The sequence below is a fragment of the Leishmania infantum genome, chromosome 35 (genome assembly GCF_000002875.2).
Source record: "Leishmania infantum JPCM5 genome chromosome 35".
Lineage (NCBI taxonomy): Eukaryota > Euglenozoa > Kinetoplastea > Trypanosomatida > Trypanosomatidae > Leishmania > Leishmania infantum.
This window is the reverse complement of record NC_009419.2, coordinates 527,968-545,095: the sequence shown is the minus strand read 5'-3', so window position 1 is coordinate 545,095 and position 17,128 is coordinate 527,968. Positions and strand designations below refer to the sequence as shown.

Below are 17,128 nucleotides of genomic sequence, written 5' to 3'. Positions count from 1 at the left end.
GATTCGTACAAGCGTGTTCGCTGCCGCAGGTCGCTCCGACGCAGTGCCATCTAGGATCTGACTGCCGGCATCAGTAGCAATGCATCGCACTGACTTCGCCACGTCGTAGGTGCTTGACCCCATCAGCGTCGGAGGTGGCTCGGCATTGGCAGGGGATAGGAGTGGCTGCTTGACCTCTCCACACAGAGCGGGTGTACTGGAGCCTAATACGACGTTGAAGTGGCACGCATTATCAGGAATAACAAAACACGGGCAAAAGGGAAGAAAAACGGCAGACAGGAACCCGCAAAAGACAAGCTACTGAGTGAGATGGATGCAGAGGGGGATGGCTTCACAGAGATCGACTTGGGCCTAGCGGCAACTCAACAGCCGCCGCGCTCTGCTCATGGTAAGTCTCTACACACCACGCCAGAGGCGCTCCCACGTGTTTGTGCTTTCGTATCAGTAGGGTTCGTAGAGTACTCAGCGCTTTAAAGTCGACTTCAGTTCGCCCTCGTCGCTCAGCTCACGGCAGATGTCCCACCCACCGATCAGTTCACCGTCTACGTATACCTGCGGATACGTCGGCCAGTTGGCGTATATCTTGAGGCGCTCGCACACCGCGTCGCTCGTCATGACGTCGTAGTAGATGAAGGGGACGCCAAGCTGATGTACCAGCTCACACAGCCGACCAGTAAAGCCGCAGCGCGGACGGGATGGCGTGCCGGTGATGAACATTACCACCCCAGGCCGCTTCGTGAGGTAGTGCAGGTAATCGTCCACTGTGGCAAAGTCCTTCTGCTGAACCCCGTTGCCACCCTTCTCGCCAAACAGGGAGTGAGTGTTCATGTCGATCTGGTCGAACTTTGCGCCAGCTACATCCGCCACGCGCTCGACGCGACGGTCATCGCCGACAAGCGGGGTGCGGAAGTACGCGACGAATGGAACCGACTCCACCCCCTCCGCCTCGCACACGTCGCCCAATTCGCCGCAATCTACCTCAGCAAAGACAACGTTGTCGCCGTACTCGGTAGCTTGCTTGATAAGGTGTTCATTGACGGCAGTGCAGGGCTCACACCAGGTGGCGCTAAAGTGTACGACAAGCCCCAACGAGCCTTCGGCCTTCTTCTTGATCTCAGCGTAGTGCTCTTTCGAGCTGACCTTGAGCATCCCTGCTATGTGGCCGTAGATAAGTGCTGTGAAGGACGAAAAAAGGCAGGGATATCGGTGACTGCTTCGAGTCGAGACTTATGTGGATGGGATACTGTGTATATGCGAGTCGCAGAGAAAGCAGCCCACCTATGCTCGAGGGATAAATATCGATTGTGTGAGCTGTACGGAGCTTTTTGCTTGCTTATTTGCAGCACGAGCTCCGTGTGAGCCGTGATGAAAGAAGCAAAAAAGAAAGCAGGCGGCTTTGGCAAAACCCGGAATGCAACGGAAGACAGAGGCAAGGCGTTTGTGTAAGTGTGAGGGTACTCATCAAGCGCTTCTAAGCGAAGTGAAAAGCCGTCTTGCAAGAGCCGATATAAGACGTGCGTCCTCCATTTTAGGTCTCTGTGATCTTGCATCCTCCCAAAGAGTCATGCTTTCTCTTTGGCCTGCCGTGTATTAAGTGTGTGCACAGTGGTCTTTAAGTATCCCCCCATCCCTCGGCGTCTCATTTCCGCTAGTGTCCGTGCACAAGCGGAACCGGCAGCGCAGAGATTTGCTCAAGGCGCGCACATGAAACGCAGAACTCGCTTCCTCTGCTTTTTCGGAGCCACTGCGCGGGACCTCCCGAAATGCCAAAGCGAGGAGAGCCACGCGACAGCGCGCCGAGCAAGAGAGAGGCACGGAGGGAGAAAATGGAAAAAGGAAAAACAACGAAAGAGTCACTTGAGAGTGCTGTCCTGCACTAAGAGTGTGCAGCGCTCCTTACCCAGAGGCGACAGCGCAAGAAAAGCAGCAGAGGAACGCGATGTCCTCATGTGCACAGAAACGGATCAGTTACCTGCTGCACTTCACGCTCACAACGTTAGCCAGCTTACGAGAACGCTGAACACTCTCACGGAGCTTCTGCACTTGCATGCGCTTCTGCCTCTCAGTGTCCTGCAATTCCTTCAGCGTCGCGCGCATCTCGTGCAGCCGCACCCGCGAGTCATCACGCTGTTGACTCATAGCAGCTAAAGTCTCATCTAGTAGCTGCAGCTCCGCCCTCCAGTAGTGTTCGCTCGCTTCAGCACTACTCAGCAGCTGCTTTTTAACAAGCGCAGTGGGACACGAAGGAGCCGAAGGTCCCAGTTGTGAGCTGCAGTTTTTGATCGAGGAAGCTCCAGCCTCTTTCGCTGCCGAGGAGAGCTCGCCCAGAGCGTTGACATGTTCCGATGTGACGCGACGAGAGGAGCGCAACCCATCCAGCATGTGCCGCAGGGTGCCTGTTTCCTTATCCAGCGCTACCAAGCGAAGATCGAGGTAGTTGCCGCGTTGCATGAGCTGCTCTCGCTCATAGGAGCGACGCAGCAATAGATGGGCGTGCACCGCCTCTGGAGTGCAAGTGTCGCTCTCGCTGTTGAGCAGAGGTAGTGAGATGCCCCCTCCTTCCTTCTCATTCAGCGGCTTCTGCGCTGCGCGAGCCATCGACGTCACCGCCTCCTCGTAGCGGAGGCGAAGAAGATTCAGCTGCCTCCGATGCCGTTGCAAATCCTCGCTCAGCTCGTGCACTTCGTTCTCGTTGAGGTGCAGCTCAACAAGGGCGCCTTGCATATCGGCCTGAATCCGCTCCTCCACAATCTGCACCTCAGCTCGAATGTACGCCTCGGCGCCTGCCGCCTCCTTGAGCGCATCAACCTGCGCGTCGGCCGCCCTCATCAATGATTGCAGTGTCACTCCTGCCTGTTCGTGCTGGAGCAACCGGCTATTGTGTTCCTCCAGAGTGACTGTCATCTCTTGGTCCAGCCGGGACACTTCTGCCTCAAGCAGACGCAAGTCGCTCAGCACCTTTCCCTGTGACATGCCCTTCTCCTCCAATGTTTTGCGCGTGTGATGCCAGCTACTGCGAAGCGTCGCGGTGTCATGTAGCAGCTGCTGATGATCTCGCTGCACGCGCAGAAGGGTGCCGCGTAGTTGCTCGATTTCGCGCAGCCAGGAGGCCTGACGCTGAGCGCGCTGCTCCAACGTCAATGCCTGCATCGAGGAGAGCAATGCCTGCCGCTCCGCCAGTGCCTCCTCAAGCTTGCTTCCTCTCTCTCTAAGAAGTTGTACGTGACCTTCTGAGGCTTCCTGGTCCGAGACAAGGGACAATTTGGCCTTCATCTTATCAGCTACCGCAGCGTTGAAGTGCTCGCCCCTTCGACCCTCGTCCATGAAAGTCTGAATTGCCCCGGTGAGCTTCGCACAGGTGCGCTCCACACGGTCTTCCAGTAGCGATTCCTGCTGCTCAAAGGCCAGGAACATGTCACGCAGCGCCTCTGGTGACGGCTGCCCGGTCGACTCCTGACGCTGCATCAGCGCACGAGCGCCCTCCAGCGCAGCACGACGCGCCTGCTTCTGTGCCAGCAGCTGCCTCTTCTCCTCGCACAAGAGGATGACGTGCTCGAGCTCTCGACGTTGTTGACAAAGCTGCTGCACCTCGGCCTGCTCGCAGCGCCTTGAGATCACTGAGTGCTCTTCGTCCTCTCTCAAGGCGGCGACGGCCTTTTGGAGCGCATGGACTTGCTTGTCGTACCGCTCGCGTTTAAGATCGTGGGCGAGTGCTTGGCGCTGGTTATCCCCGCGGAGCCGCTCCAGCGTGGCTTGCAGCTCACCGCGGAGCTTCTTCCTCTCGCGGGCAGCCGCTACCAGAACCTCCATGGATTTGGCATTTGCCAGCACCTGCGCATCTAGATGGGAAGTCTGCACGTAAACTAGCTCCAGTGCTCGCAAGCTCTCCGCCTGATCCTTAACAGCATGCCGCAAAGCGAGATGCATGGCGTCGACCTCCTGCAGTGCATGAAGGCGCTCGCCTCGCACCTCCTCCAAGCGCCGCGTGGCGACACGAACTTGATCGTTGAGGCGACCGAGCGTGGCCCACACGGTCGATGAAAGCTCGCGCTGTGCATCAGCCAACTCATCCCCCACGCGCTGGCGGCTGAGATGCGCCGATACCAGTTTCCTTGCCTCCTCCTCAATCTCCACGGCGATCTCTCGTTGCCCACTCAAAGCACGGCAGCGCTGATCCAAAGTCGACTCCAAAGCGGAGACGGCTTGAGAGAGCTGTGTTTCCGCCTCTTTTGACTGGCGCGCTCGTCGCGCATCCGCCTCAGCTTCTAGTTGGAGCTGTTTGAGTTTGCCCTCATCGTTTTCAACGGCAGCCCGCTCGCGCTCTAGCGCCTCTGCAGTGGTCTTGACTTGCTGCTGAGCTTCATGCTGATGTTTTTTGAGAAGCGCTACAACCTCGCGCTGCTCCGCGACAGAGTTGCGTTTGGTGTCGAGGTCAAGCGTCAGCTGCTCAATGCGTTCCGTGAGCCGCTTGTTGGTGGCGTTGAGGAGAGATGAAGGCCATCGAGAAGACATCTTTTCACCGAAAGCGCTTTGTGTGTGTGTGTGCGTGTATGTGTGCGTCTACATTTATGTGCAGGTAGTTGTATGGATATTCGATTTTATAACCGTCTTCTTGCTGCCACCAGTGCGTTAGGTTGTTCTGCTATTTGCCTGCACCCTAGCCGAGGGAATCGGTGCGTCTATGGAAAAAAAACGTTTCTACGTCTCTGATCTTTGGCTGTCTCGCTGGAATAGTGTGCTGAGTAGGCTAATAGGAAAAGAGAGCATGAAGCTGTGGAGGTGAATACCTCAAGTCTCTAGCTTTTCAGTGTGCACAGGAGGCGTCACATCGCATTCTGTTTTCGCCCTTCGCAAGGAAAAAAAGAGCAGAAAGAAGTGCCCCAAATGGTCCGTGGCAGATGCTTCCTCTTCGTCGTGATAGATGTAGAGGCGGTGAGACAAAGCTTGAGCAGAAAAACAGCACGGGCTATTTTAATTTGTGGGGCGGCAACCGCCCCAAGGGCGAAACAAAAGAACAGCTAGGGGAAGAATAAGAGGGATCGGGGAGCCCATCACAGCTGCCTCATCGGCAGCGTTGACATCAGAGGTTGCCACGCGCGCCTGTGTTCTCTGCTTTGTAGGCCAAGACGAGAGTAGCAATCAAGCCGCAGGCCTGGACGAAAAAGAAAAGTTGCGGCTTTCCTCTTCCCCCTTGTGTGGAACAGCAAACAGAGCTCATCGGCATCGGCCACTATGTCGAGTTCAGGGCAACGAGGGCCATTCCAGAGAGCCACCAGTGCGCTGCATCAGGTCGCCGCTCGCGGAGTGTCGCACACCACAAATCGAAAGCCTAGGGTCATATCCATCGTACGCGTCATCTACCTTTCCACATCCACACCCTTACATCCCAGCAGGCTCACTGTTAGCCACCGACGACCTGTACAACGAAACAGTGTACTTGCAGGCACATGAGTTTCATAGTAGCAGCTGTTGCCGCCGAAACGCGTCTCGCGCTTTCCAAGCTTGGAACTCTACCTCATCCTGTGGGGAGTCAGAATCATCCAGTATGTCGGACCCCTGGTACTTGTTCAGTGACACATTTTCTGCTTTCTCCCAGTTGCCAGCAATCGACAACTGTCTTTCCCCCTGCTCCTTGCCAGACACTGAAGATTGGGCTGCGGCAGTTGACGCAGCCGTCCTTCGCTGATGCCGTCCGATGTCGACATTTGATGAGATGGTGAAGCTTGTATGTGCGAATGCTCCAAGCCCAGTGGCTGATGCGCTGCCTTTTGACGTCACGAACGGAATGTCTAGTGCAAACTCATCGTCGGCGTCTGCCGCGCGAAAACTTCGCATTGCACTGTCATCCGGAGTTCTAGAGAGTACGTTCTTGCCGCCGTCGACGGCACTCCCGCTGCGGCTGCACTCCTCCGCGGCGGATGTTCGAGATGATGGAAGTCCTAGCTCTTCCTCCTCTTCTTCCTGTAACCCGTCACCCGCGGAGTCGCGGTACGCGCTGCCCGACATAAGATCTTGATAACTTTGCCCCTTTTTTCTTTATTCGCTAATCTTGGTGGCTCGTCCAAGCACGCCCTTCCCCTTTTTTCCTTCAAAGGCAAGCGGAGAAAAATGCACACAGCATGTGTGATTCCGATGCGCCACTCGGTTCTGGCATGCGGGTAACCAGTCAGCAACAACAACTTCAATATGCGCGACTGAACAAAGAGAGCGAAAAGTAAAAGCGAGAATTAGTAATACAATCGCGTTCAGTGATTCACCGCCCATCGGTCAGGGAGCGAACATGAGTTAGACTCTGGAGTGCACAGCAATCCCCTGTACTTACACGCACCCATAACCAGTTCCATATCGGCACTGCTGGCTGCGCTGCGAGACTCGCATTATTCTCATTCTTAGCTTCTGAGAGGTGGTGAGTGCAAGATAGACCCCCACTCAAAGTCAGATGCTTTTTCCTTCATTTCCTTGCGTCAGCGTGAAGCACACGAATTGCTAGGTCGAGAATGAAACCCTTCCCCGCAATGTGAGCGAGTCAACACGACAGCACAAATCAGCTACTAAGAAACGGGAAATGCCGATAGAGAGGTGAGCTAAGGACAAGAGAGGCGGAAAATAAGGAGATACGTTTTCGAGGGAAACAAGGTGCAATGCGGGTGCGCTTGCGGGGGAAGGCTTCCTCGTCTAAAACGTTAGAGGCGATCCTAGTAGTGCAAAAGAGCGGGTCGACAAACAAATAAAATTGCACACCGCGCGGTGGTACTACCATGGTAGCTTCTTGGCACGGTGGTAGAAGCCGCCGGTCGGCCCATCCGCCGGCAGGGTGGCGAGCCACACGCTCGTCTCAGCGCCCTCGTAGGGAGTGAAGTGTGCCTCCGTAGAGTTGAAGCACATATCAGTTTGAACGTAGCCAGGGTAGCAGCAGTTCACCTTCGCAGAAGCGGCGCTGCCACCAGCCTCCTCAGAGTAGTTCTCGAGGTACTTGGCAAGGTTGTGCGCGTACATGTTGACAGCGGACTTGGTGCACTTATACGCTGTCAAGTTGGGGTGGGCGTACTTGTTCTGCGGGCGGTCCACCGTCTCATGCGTTCCAAGCGGCGTCGACACAAACACTAGACGCGGCGCCTCCGAAGACCGCAGCATCAGCGGGAGGAAACTGTTTGTGATGTCCACGGTGGCAAAGAAGTTGATCTCGAACTCATCGCGCATGCGCTGGATGTTCAAGGGGAACACCTTGTTGTCGAAATCCATGAGAGCCGCGTTGTTGATTAGCACATCGAGGCGTTTGTAGTCAGCTTCAACCTTCTGCACAGCGGCCTCCACAGAGGCGTGCTCCGTCGGCGTCATCAGCAGCAAGTCCACATCCAGCTTGTCGTTACGCAGCGTGTTGACAGCCTCCTCGCCGCGCTTTACATCACGTGCGCCGAGAAGTACCTTGAAACCAAGCTCACCAAGGCGACGAGCAGTCGCAAATCCAATCCCACGGTTGGCACCAGTCACAAGCGCCACCTTTTTCGGAGCGGACATGACGATGAGTGAATGCAGCGTGTGGATATGAGTGCTACTGCAGCTGATTGGCAAGCTGCACGAATCGGGTTGGAAACTGGGAATGTGAAAGAACTCACTGTGAAGACGGGCAAAACGCTTGGAGGAGTGAAATAGATACATGAAGTGAGAAGTCAGTACAGATAGTTTTTTTTTATTGGCGCAGCACTGCAATCTCCCCTGTCAGGATCGACGCAGCACACTTTTGAAGGTGCAAAGGAGCGAAGAGTCGAGCTTCCATCGACTGGCATTGGTCACAAGATACTACGAGAAGCTCAGACGAATTCCCACAGAGTCAGGAACGATGAAAACATTCAGTGCAGAGAAAACGCAGGCAAAGCACCGTCATTTGTAGTGAAAGTGCTCGCAAAACGAAGAGAGCCACAAAAGTGTGGCGCGCGACAGAGCTGCGATGTATAGCGTGCTGTCGTGCCCAAAATAGCAAGACTTTGCAGCATCCGCTTTTCACGAGCAGCAATAGGCGAGGAACGCCAAGCCTGCTGCTCTTCGTGGAAAACAAGCAGCCGCAGAGTGCCTCCCGCTTTGAGCGAGGAGAAGGGGTGCCTCGAGATGGTAGAAGCAAGAGAAGCTTTTTATTACAGCTACCAGGGCAGACGATCGCACTTGTGGAAGAACCCGCCGGTGGGGCCATCGGCCGGCAGCGTGGCGAGGTACACGCTCGTCTCCGCTCCCTCAGTGACTTCCAATGGTGCTTTGGCGCCGCCCATGTCCGTCTTCACCCACCCGGGATGAGCGCAATTCGCTTTCACATTCGTATCCTTCAGCGAGCTTGCCAGATTCACAGTGTACATGTTCAGGGCAGCCTTCGAGCAGTTGTATGGAGTGTGGCTCAGAGCAGCGACTTCCAGCTGGCAGCTCCCCATGATGGACCCAACGTTCACAATCCGACCAGCGGACGACTTCTTCACCATTTCCAGGAAGTGGTTTGTCACGCATACAGTGCCGATCACGTTCACCTCATAGCACCTCCGCATCTCATCGAGGTTGACGCGGCTCATGTCACCAGAAGGAGCGGCATATCCAGCGTTATTGATGAGCGCATCGAGAACGCCGTTGACCTTCTTGGACACCTCCGCAGCTGCCTTCGCAACAGAGGATTCGTCCACCACATCCATGATTACGTAGTCAGCCTTCACACCCTCTGCGGATACCTTCTCAATGGCGGTCTTCGCCTTCTCCTCATCGCGGCAGCTAATGATTACATAGTAGCCAAGCTTGCCCATCTGGCGCGCCGTCTCCAGTCCGATCCCGCGGTTCCCGCCGGTGATGAACACGGACTTCATTGTGGGTGTGTGTGTGTGTTTGCGTGTCCTGTCTGTAAAGGGAGAAGACGAACACAAAAAAGAAAGGAAAAGGAGTAGTTAGGGGAACGAAACAGACTTCTGATCGTCAGTGGCTGGCGTTCAGCATACAGCTTTCCGGATAGTGTGCAGAGTAAAGCCGTGTAGGGCGCAGGGAAGAAGCGGTGAACTGTCGAAGTTGAAGGGGGAAGAGAGTTTCCGCATTGTCGTAGTCAAGGAGAGATGAGAGCCACCTGGACAGCTCGGTGTAGCGGAGAAGTAATGTGAGCGGCTAAAAGCAAAGGACAGCAAAGAAGTTGGAGCCGCGGAAGAGTACCTAGACAGCCTTTTGAAACTTTGGGCAGGCTACAGAATGATGTCGCTTGCTTGCTATGTACAGTTTGTGTTTTCTCGGTTATAGAGTCGTGGAAAAAAAGACTAGTCGCGAGAGCCCATCTCGCGCTAGACATCAGGGAAAACTAGATAAAACAGTGCTGCATATCGCGCTGAGGGAAAAGGGAAAAAAGACCTAATTGAGAAAGAGCTAAACCTTCCGGAAAGTGCCTGAAAGCCCCTTCTTCACAAATCGTCACGCCCGTCGATGATTTCGTACATGGGATTCGTATTTTCAATCCCGACATTGGTAGTCCAAATTCGAAAATCTGCACCAGAAGAACCATCCATTGCGCTCATGACAGACCCTAAGGACTGACACGCTTTCTGCAACGAAGGAGACCCGAGACAGTAATCCGCTAGCGTCTGAAAGAGGTGAGAGCCAGCCTCAAAGTAAACATCTTTAAACGAGGTCTTAAGCAGGTCCTGCGGCGTCTTCTTGAGTTGATTGGCAACACGTCTTCCGTGCTGCATCAGGTAAGAATCAACTGCGGAGTGAATAGTGTCGCAAATAGTGGAAAATGGCTCGGTGCCCTCATCGTTTCCTCGCCGCCTCACAGCATTCTGACACTCGTTTTTGGCGATGTCACCCCATGCCTCCCAAAACTTTTTGTTGGGGATTTCGCGCTTTACCGCACTTCCGACTGGGTTTGTGTCGCGGTGCTGGTACGCCATGCGGACAAAATCGCTCTTCTCCTGGCACCCTGCACACTCCAGCCCGCGATCCTGCAAGAAAGCACGAAGATCTTTAACCTTCATCTTCTTAAAGTCAGACTCGGTCATGCCAGCCGACACTAGTGTGACGGCAAAAACGGCAATTAAAACTGCTGCAAAGAAGAGTTTCATGTTTTTGTTGTTCTTCTTTCGGCCGAAAAAAAAGTAAGCGAAGCTCTGAGATACAGCCGCAGATATAAGAGGCAGAGAGGAGATGCGCTCAAGAGAGAGAGAGAGGGTATCGGGAGGAAAGAGAAGTTGCATTTTTGTTTGCTGTTTGTTTTGTCCCTCGTCACTAAGCGCACGTGTTTTTGCACTCAGAGCAAGAAGCCCACCAACTTTCGGTGCAAGCGCTCAAAAAAGAGCTCTTCCAATCGAGACGAGATCAACTAGTGCGACCAGCAAGTAACCACCATACGAATTTTAGCGCTTTATCCAGGCCTCTTTAGCTTAGTTTACTTTTTGTTTTAGACGTTGTTACGCTACGGACATAAGAGCAACAGGCAATTTAGTGAGAACAATTACAGACTTATGAGTCGAATTTGTATGTGTTTTGAGAAGGGGGCTAGTCATCACTGGGTGTCCGTGCTCGTTTCGAACGACGCTCTTTCTCCTTGCCTTGCCTTCGGAAAATCTCATCAAAAACTTGCTTCGTAATACCTTCAAACTCATCCTGGGCGAAGTACGAAGGGCTCGACTCGAGCAGCCAGTCTTCGGAGACAGCTGTTACCGTTCTAATATACGTGTTGCTCGTGAGGACTAGCTCGTTAAATACCACAAATTTGGGGCGGCGGTTCAGGTATGTCGATGGAAAAAGAAGGCACTTAACATCGTCTTTAAGCGTCATAAACTGGTGCTTTGTCGGAAGAGAGAGCGCCACCTTTGTGAAGTACCCTTTCACTATGGCGCGACGCACCTCGTTTGCGAATTCCAACTCCGCTGGAGCGTCATCACCCTGCACGCGCCGCTGCTGCGCTGTGTACGTGCTGCAAATAGGCAAACTCAGACGTCGCAAGATTCCGACAAGTTGGCGGTAAATGTTGACCGCCTGCTTCATAACCCGAGGATTGATGTAGTTCTCTGTGCACCAAGAGGAGCTCTGGTTCTTCATCTCGTAGAACACATTAAAGATGTTCAGGTACGAAATGTGGTCCCCTGTTGGATGGTAGAACTGTTCGCGGCACCGCATTGCACGGCCTCGCTGATCATTTGAGGGAGTGATGAATGGATTTTGCACCGACAGCATAGCACAAATTCGTGCAATATCCTCAGAAGATCCAAACTTAGGGCTGTGAAAAAGCATTGATGCCATTTCCGGATCGACCGGAAACTCTGACATCAAATTCCCCTCCTCTGTCAGATTGCCGTCGTCATCCAATGCGCCGAGGTAATTGAGCAACTCCAACGCGCGCATCAGCGTCTCAGGCGCCGGCGGCTCCACAAAGTCGAAGTTCACCAAATCCTCAATACCCATTTTTTTCATATGCAAAACAATACTGCCGAGGTTGCAACGAAGAATTTCAGGGTACGTGTTGGGCTGCAGAGCAGAGTGAAAAGATTTTGCCGTATAGAGTCGAAAGCATTTTCCTGGCCTCGTACGCCCAGCACGACCGCAGCGCTGCCGAGCACTCGCTTGGCTGATTGGCGTTACAAGCAGCGATTCCACTCGAAGCTTCGGATTGAAAACTTTTTGCTTCGAAAAGCCGCAGTCAATCACAAAAACAACGCCTTCGATTGTCAATGAAGTTTCGGCCACGTTTGTCGCCACAACTATCTTGCGCGTTCCCTCCGGAACTGTCTGAAACACCTTTCGCTGCTGCGACGGGGGTAGGGAGGAGTACAAGGGCAAGACTGCAACGGGCCCGTGGTGGCAGTTGGCGCTGCTGTGCTCTGCCATCCTGATACCGTTTTGCAGGCGTTCCACAGTCGTTTCGATTTCATCTTCGCCAGTCAAAAAAATAAGGATGTCGCCCTCGCCTTCGTAGAGATGAATCTGCGTTGCTGTGCGAATGGCCGCTTCCACATAGTTAGCTTCAGGTGCCTTTGAGTTGTACACCTCAACACCATACATACGGCCGGAAATATGGACAAGCGGCGCCTCGGAAAAATACTCCTGAAAGCGCTTTTCTTCGAGGGTTGCAGACATCACTACAATGCGAAGATCCGGTCTTTTTGGAAGAAGCTCCTTCAAGGTGCCGATCAAAATGTCTGTCGATACAGTGCGCTCGTGAGCTTCATCGAGAACAATGACACTGTAGCAACTCAGCAGTGGATCCGTCATCGCCTCGCGCAGAAGCATACCATCTGTCAGGTATTTCAGTCGTGTTTTCTCGGAACTCTTGTCATCGAAACGAATAGAGTAGCCTACCTCCTCGCCGAGCTCCACATCCATCTCTTCAGCCACGCGCTCACTCACGCTTGTTGCCGCGACACGCCGCGGCTGCGTGCAGGCAATTCCGTGCTCCGGATTGAGCTCCAAAATGTATTGAGGAACCTGAGTTGTCTTTCCACTGCCTGTCTCTCCAACAAGAAGCAGCGTCTGATACTGGCTCACCAGCTTTTGAATACGCGACTTGGCTGCAAAAATAGGGAGCCGCTCGCGCCCTTTCAAAAGAGTAAAGTACCGGGAGCTGTATTCCTTTCCTGTTAAAGGATTACGGCTGCTGGGCTTCGCCTCCATTTTCCCATACCTACTCTCTTTCCATCTTGAAGCAATAAAAACATGGTGCGAGAGGAAGAGATAAAGTTAACCTGTTTTTTTTTGTATGTTTGTTTGAATCGGTGAGCAGCATTGCATACGCTTTCACGACAGAGAACAGGGTATGAACCTGCTCCTCGTGGTGAGGAATTAGTACTGTTCGATTACGTGGCTTTCTCTGACTAGAAAGATCAACTCTGCAAGCGAGGTGAGACCCCTTACTTTTATTGGTTTCAATGTGAAATCCACAAGAAAATACGAGCACCTGGCTCGCAGCTCATAATGCTGTATCAGGCAGTCAAAGTCTCAACGCAGCAGCTGAACACCCTCCTCGCTCTACTGGCCCTATGCACCAGTGCATTTGGCTCATCAACGCTTATCTCTGTGCACTGTGGGAAATGTCAACTATGTACTCGCTATGGAGTGGTCGAAGCGTCGCGCCACGTAGCTTTTCGGCCACCTCTCATGACCACCGCCAAACCAAACAGCGTCACTGTCCAGTCTAATGAAAGCTGCGCGCCTCAACGCTGAAAACGGCGCTGCGGCAGGGCTCCATTATTCCATCTTCGCCTCTTTGAGGGAGGCTGCACTTTCTCATGAGGGCACCCCTCACCCTTGACGCTTTCTTTTCGGCCCTTAAGCTGCGGAGACGACCGACCCCCTACACACACACAAACACAAACACCGCCACCGCAAAGTCAGTCTTCACGCATGCAACGCGACAGGCAGTCCAACTAAGAAGAGGGCATCGCTTCAGCTGACGAAGACGCAAAACACGATACTTTAGGACCAACTTACACCCAGCTCCTGTGATCTTCATCTGTGCAACGCGCTTTCACAGTGAACTTCAGCCCGTTTCCCGAGAAGGGGGGGGGTCCGACTGGGCTTTAGAGCGTGGGAAGACGAAGCAATCACAATCACCAAAAACCACGACCACACGTTACCATCAGTGCAACTTTGCCGACCAACTTGCCCGGCCAATGGGAAGCGGGTCGTTCCCCACCATATCCATGACAACGCACCCACCCCGCAGCTTACACAGGCGGAGAAAAACGCAGCCGAGCATGCCATATCACCAAAACCTCGGCAAGAGTAATCTGGCAACTTCACGGATGAGGATTCGACACCGAAGTTCAGTGTCAATGAGGAACAAACATTCCCACAACCCTGCCGCACAGAAAACCGCAAAGAACCATCGCTGGGGGGTCCTCCTTTCCAAAGGCCGGGGCCGCAGCCCCAGGGCCTTACGCCCCGCCCGCCAGGGGAACTTTCGCGACACCCGAGGCCCCCCACGGCGTTGCCGCCCTTAAAAAAGAAGCGCGCCCGAACCACCCCGCGCATTTTGATTCCCCACGGCCACTTATCCTTTCCCCGGTTGCGTTTTCGCACCCGATCGGTGTAAAAAGGGTTGCCATGGGGAGGGGGCTTGCTTCCGGGCCATGCCTTTTATTCATCGCCACGCGCCCGTTGTTCCGTGGCCGCAAACGCAGTAAGCGGCAAGAAAGCAGACACCAAACCCGGAAAAACAGAGTTCAGAGACACAAAGCAAGACAGCAACCGCTTTTTCGGATTTTGACCCGGAAGACGGAGCGAGGCCCCCACCAGCACTTCCCGGACCTAATCTTTTTCGCGGCGCCCCAAGAAACGCTGGTAGGTTACGGTGGGTGCTGTCAGAGCCCACCCTGTTCATAGCAAATGGTCTTCCGCAATTGCCCAGCGCTTTTTCAAAGGGGTTGGCGCCATTTTTTTAATTCCTGAGGCTAGCAATTGCAAATGCAAACTTTCCTTATGCCCAGGGCCTTTGCAAATGATCCTTTCCCCGTCCCCCAAAACAGGACGCACGTTTCCCTAGCCAGCGCGCGCGCCCCTTTGTGAGGTTTTCTGCCTTTTTGTCCCTGGAAAGCCTTTTCATTACCTGGTTTTCGGGGGGGGGGAAGAACGAGGCAGGGATTTTTGAGGTTTGGCGGCGTAGGCCCACATATCGCCACCATGCGAAAAAAAAGCGCGTAAACCGAAAGCCGGGAATTCGGTTTTGGATAAGTTGTGAAAGCAAAAAGAGAATTTTTTGTCCTTTCCTGCGTGCATATCCTTTTTTGTCGCCGTAAAAAGCGTTTGGCGTTTGTTGCGGCGGCTGCGATGTCCTCCCGCATCGCGTTCCCCACCCGGTTGCCCCAGACGCGCCCCGCGTCCCAACCGCTAGCGGGGTTTTGCGGGAGAACCCTTTTTCGTTCCCGGGCACTTGCTTACCTGATGGGCAGGCTGCTCTTTTACCCTTAAAGAAAACCCAAAGCGATCGCCCCTTGGGGTCGCTTTCCAGCCGGTCCAGTTGCTAGGGGTGGTTTTCTATGAGGAATTTTCTTTTTGTCGGGGGTCGGTGGATGACACAGTTTGTCGGAAAACTTGTGGCGTTTGGGGGTATGTGTCGGGGCTTTCGCGCTTTTTGTTGCCGGCGCCAATTTTCCCCATTTGGTCTTCTTCCTCTGTGCGTTGGCTTTTTTTTTCATTATTTTTCACTTTTGCTTTCAGTGGGCAACTTTTTTTTCTCTCGCTTTTGTTCCTTTCACCCCCCAGTTTTTTTTTTAAATGATGGTGTGCTTGCCGGCGCTTTTGTTGGGGTGTCGGTGTGTTGGATTCATTGGTATCCCTACTTTTCCCTTCTCTGCGAGCCTTTGTTTTTTGAAGGGGCCAGCCTGTCGGCAAAAAAAGGAGGGCTTTATACGCACACCTCGGGTTTTCTATTGTCAGAATTCTTTTCGTATTGGCCGAACGCGAATTACCCTTTTCGCTGGCCTTTTTTATTGTGTCTGCCGGTTGGTGTCGTCTTATTGGGGTGGTTTTTGTTTTCTTTGGGCGCATGTGCTCTTATTGTTTTGTTTTTGCCGGCGCTGTTTGTTTTTATGTAGAAGCCTTGGGCTGCTATGGCCATGTTTCTGGTCGTCTTGTTTTTTCCGTTTCCCACCGTCTGGTTGCGTTTTCGAAGTTCCCGCGCCCTGTTTTTTTGCCGCCTTTCTTTTTTTCTTTTGGCGGGGGCGCCGGGCGCTTTTGCCCTTTCTCTTCCCAGGGCAGTTTGTCCTTCGGGCTGGCTGTGCTTCCCCCCGTCTCCCCGACGGTGGCCTACGCCGTTTGTTGTTTTGTAGCGCGCCTCTTGGTATCCTACGGTTCCCCTCCTCGCTTTTTGAAATGGGGCCGGCCACCTCAACGCGGTGCCATGGCTTGGTGCTTTGCGATGGTGGGGCCAGGCGCCTGCACACGTGCCGTTTCAGGGTGGGCGGGTGCCGCCTAGGCTCCGGCAGGCGGGCCGCGGGCAGTGGTGTGACAAGGGGTCCCGGCCACATCCGGGGTTTCATTGCCCCGCCGCTGCTCCTTGTCGTGTGCGGGGCCATTGGTCGCTTGCATGCCCGGCGGTTTGGCGCTTTGTGTGCGGTAAAGAAACCCGAAAACAAATTAGCAACGCCTAGTGCGCGCCAACTTCGCGGTGCCTACCCCGGCAACGGTGCGCCTTGCCCGCGCCCAAGGGGCCGGCCACCTCGTAAAGCCGCACCGCCGGCGCGTTTCCACCGCTGCGAAGGGTCCCCCAAGCACTTGCTGTTGCCAGAATCTGAAAAAAAAAGGTCCCCACGCAATTGCCAACGCCAGCGGTGCAAGTCGCGTTGGCCGCCCCCCTCCCCCGGCTCCTTTTGAACTACCCAACCCATCCCCACTGCCGGCACAAACCGCCCATAGCGCCCCTCTTTTAACCGTTTCTATGCGTTGTCTCGGCTTCGCGCTCCGTTACCGGGGTGGGGGACGGCTTTTGGCGGAAAGAACGCGCGAGGCATCGGGGAGAAGCGTCTGTGCGCAGGAGGCTGTGTCGCTGACGGGGGTGGCGCGCTCAAATGGCGTTTTTGCGGGGGCGCGAAAAAGAAGGGCTCCCCCATGGGGCGCCGAACGGTCTCGGATGGCGCCTGATTAAAGTGGCATTCTCGATTGTCACTCCTGAGGGAAAAAGTCCTTGCCTCTTTGCGTCTAAAGCTTCCCTTCGGCATCGGGGCCAGGTCGTTAGCCAAGTGTGTTCTCTTTTGTTTGTTTTCGTGTGTGCGCCGTGCTCGCTCTTTGTTGCTTGGGGGTTTCCTGTGTGGGCTTCGCGGCTGGCTTTGCCTGCCCTTCGTCGTTTCCCTTGCGGGGCCTCGGGTGTGGGGTGCGTACGCTTGGGTGGCGTGTTTGGGAGACGCTGGCACCCCCGGGGGGGCTGGCGTAGGGGGAGGGGGGCTGGCGTTTTGCCGAGGGGCGTTGGGGTGGGTGGCGTGCCAGGGTTGCGGGGCGGGGTGCGTTGCCCCTTCGCGTGGCGGAGGGGGCCAGGGGCGCCCGGTTCCGTTTTTTGCTTAAGGGTGCGCCGGCGAAGCGGGCGCTGCGGAAGCACATGGCAAAACACGAAGTATTTTTTAGGTCTATCAACGATTGTCCTCGTGGTGCGCCGCACGGTGGCACTGAGGCGGGCGCCAGAAGA

The 17,128-nt window shown here is 54.5% G+C and overlaps 6 protein-coding genes across 6 annotated transcripts; all 6 read right to left on the bottom strand.

Moving 5' to 3' along the window:
* Positions 1–462: 462 nt before the first annotated feature.
* LINJ_35_1260 (thioredoxin-like protein) lies at positions 463–1,149 on the bottom strand (the record flags this gene model as incomplete). Its single annotated transcript, XM_001468901.1, has 1 exon — positions 463–1,149. One exon carries the CDS (start codon positions 1,147–1,149, stop codon positions 463–465), a length of 687 nt encoding a protein of 228 aa, XP_001468938.1.
* An 819-nt stretch (positions 1,150–1,968) lies between these two features.
* On the bottom strand, positions 1,969–4,512 carry LINJ_35_1250 (conserved hypothetical protein; the record flags this gene model as incomplete). Its single annotated transcript, XM_001468900.1, has 1 exon — positions 1,969–4,512. One exon carries the CDS (start codon positions 4,510–4,512, stop codon positions 1,969–1,971), a length of 2,544 nt encoding a protein of 847 aa, XP_001468937.1.
* A 2,241-nt stretch (positions 4,513–6,753) lies between these two features.
* On the bottom strand, positions 6,754–7,518 carry LINJ_35_1240 (putative short chain dehydrogenase; the record flags this gene model as incomplete). The annotated part of the gene is made up of 1 exon (XM_001468899.1): positions 6,754–7,518. The coding sequence occupies one exon, from the start codon at positions 7,516–7,518 to the stop codon at positions 6,754–6,756; it is 765 nt and encodes a 254-aa protein (XP_001468936.1).
* A 620-nt stretch (positions 7,519–8,138) lies between these two features.
* On the bottom strand, positions 8,139–8,840 carry LINJ_35_1230 (putative short chain dehydrogenase; the record flags this gene model as incomplete). The annotated part of the gene is made up of 1 exon (XM_001468898.1): positions 8,139–8,840. The coding sequence occupies one exon, from the start codon at positions 8,838–8,840 to the stop codon at positions 8,139–8,141; it is 702 nt and encodes a 233-aa protein (XP_001468935.1).
* Positions 8,841–9,416: 576 nt separating this feature from the next.
* On the bottom strand, positions 9,417–10,076 carry LINJ_35_1220 (conserved hypothetical protein; the record flags this gene model as incomplete). The annotated part of the gene is made up of 1 exon (XM_001468897.1): positions 9,417–10,076. One exon carries the CDS (start codon positions 10,074–10,076, stop codon positions 9,417–9,419), a length of 660 nt encoding a protein of 219 aa, XP_001468934.1.
* A 433-nt stretch (positions 10,077–10,509) lies between these two features.
* Positions 10,510–12,624, bottom strand: LINJ_35_1210 (putative pre-mRNA splicing factor ATP-dependent RNA helicase; the record flags this gene model as incomplete). Its single annotated transcript, XM_001468896.1, has 1 exon — positions 10,510–12,624. The coding sequence occupies one exon, from the start codon at positions 12,622–12,624 to the stop codon at positions 10,510–10,512; it is 2,115 nt and encodes a 704-aa protein (XP_001468933.1).
* Positions 12,625–17,128: the final 4,504 nt, after the last annotated feature.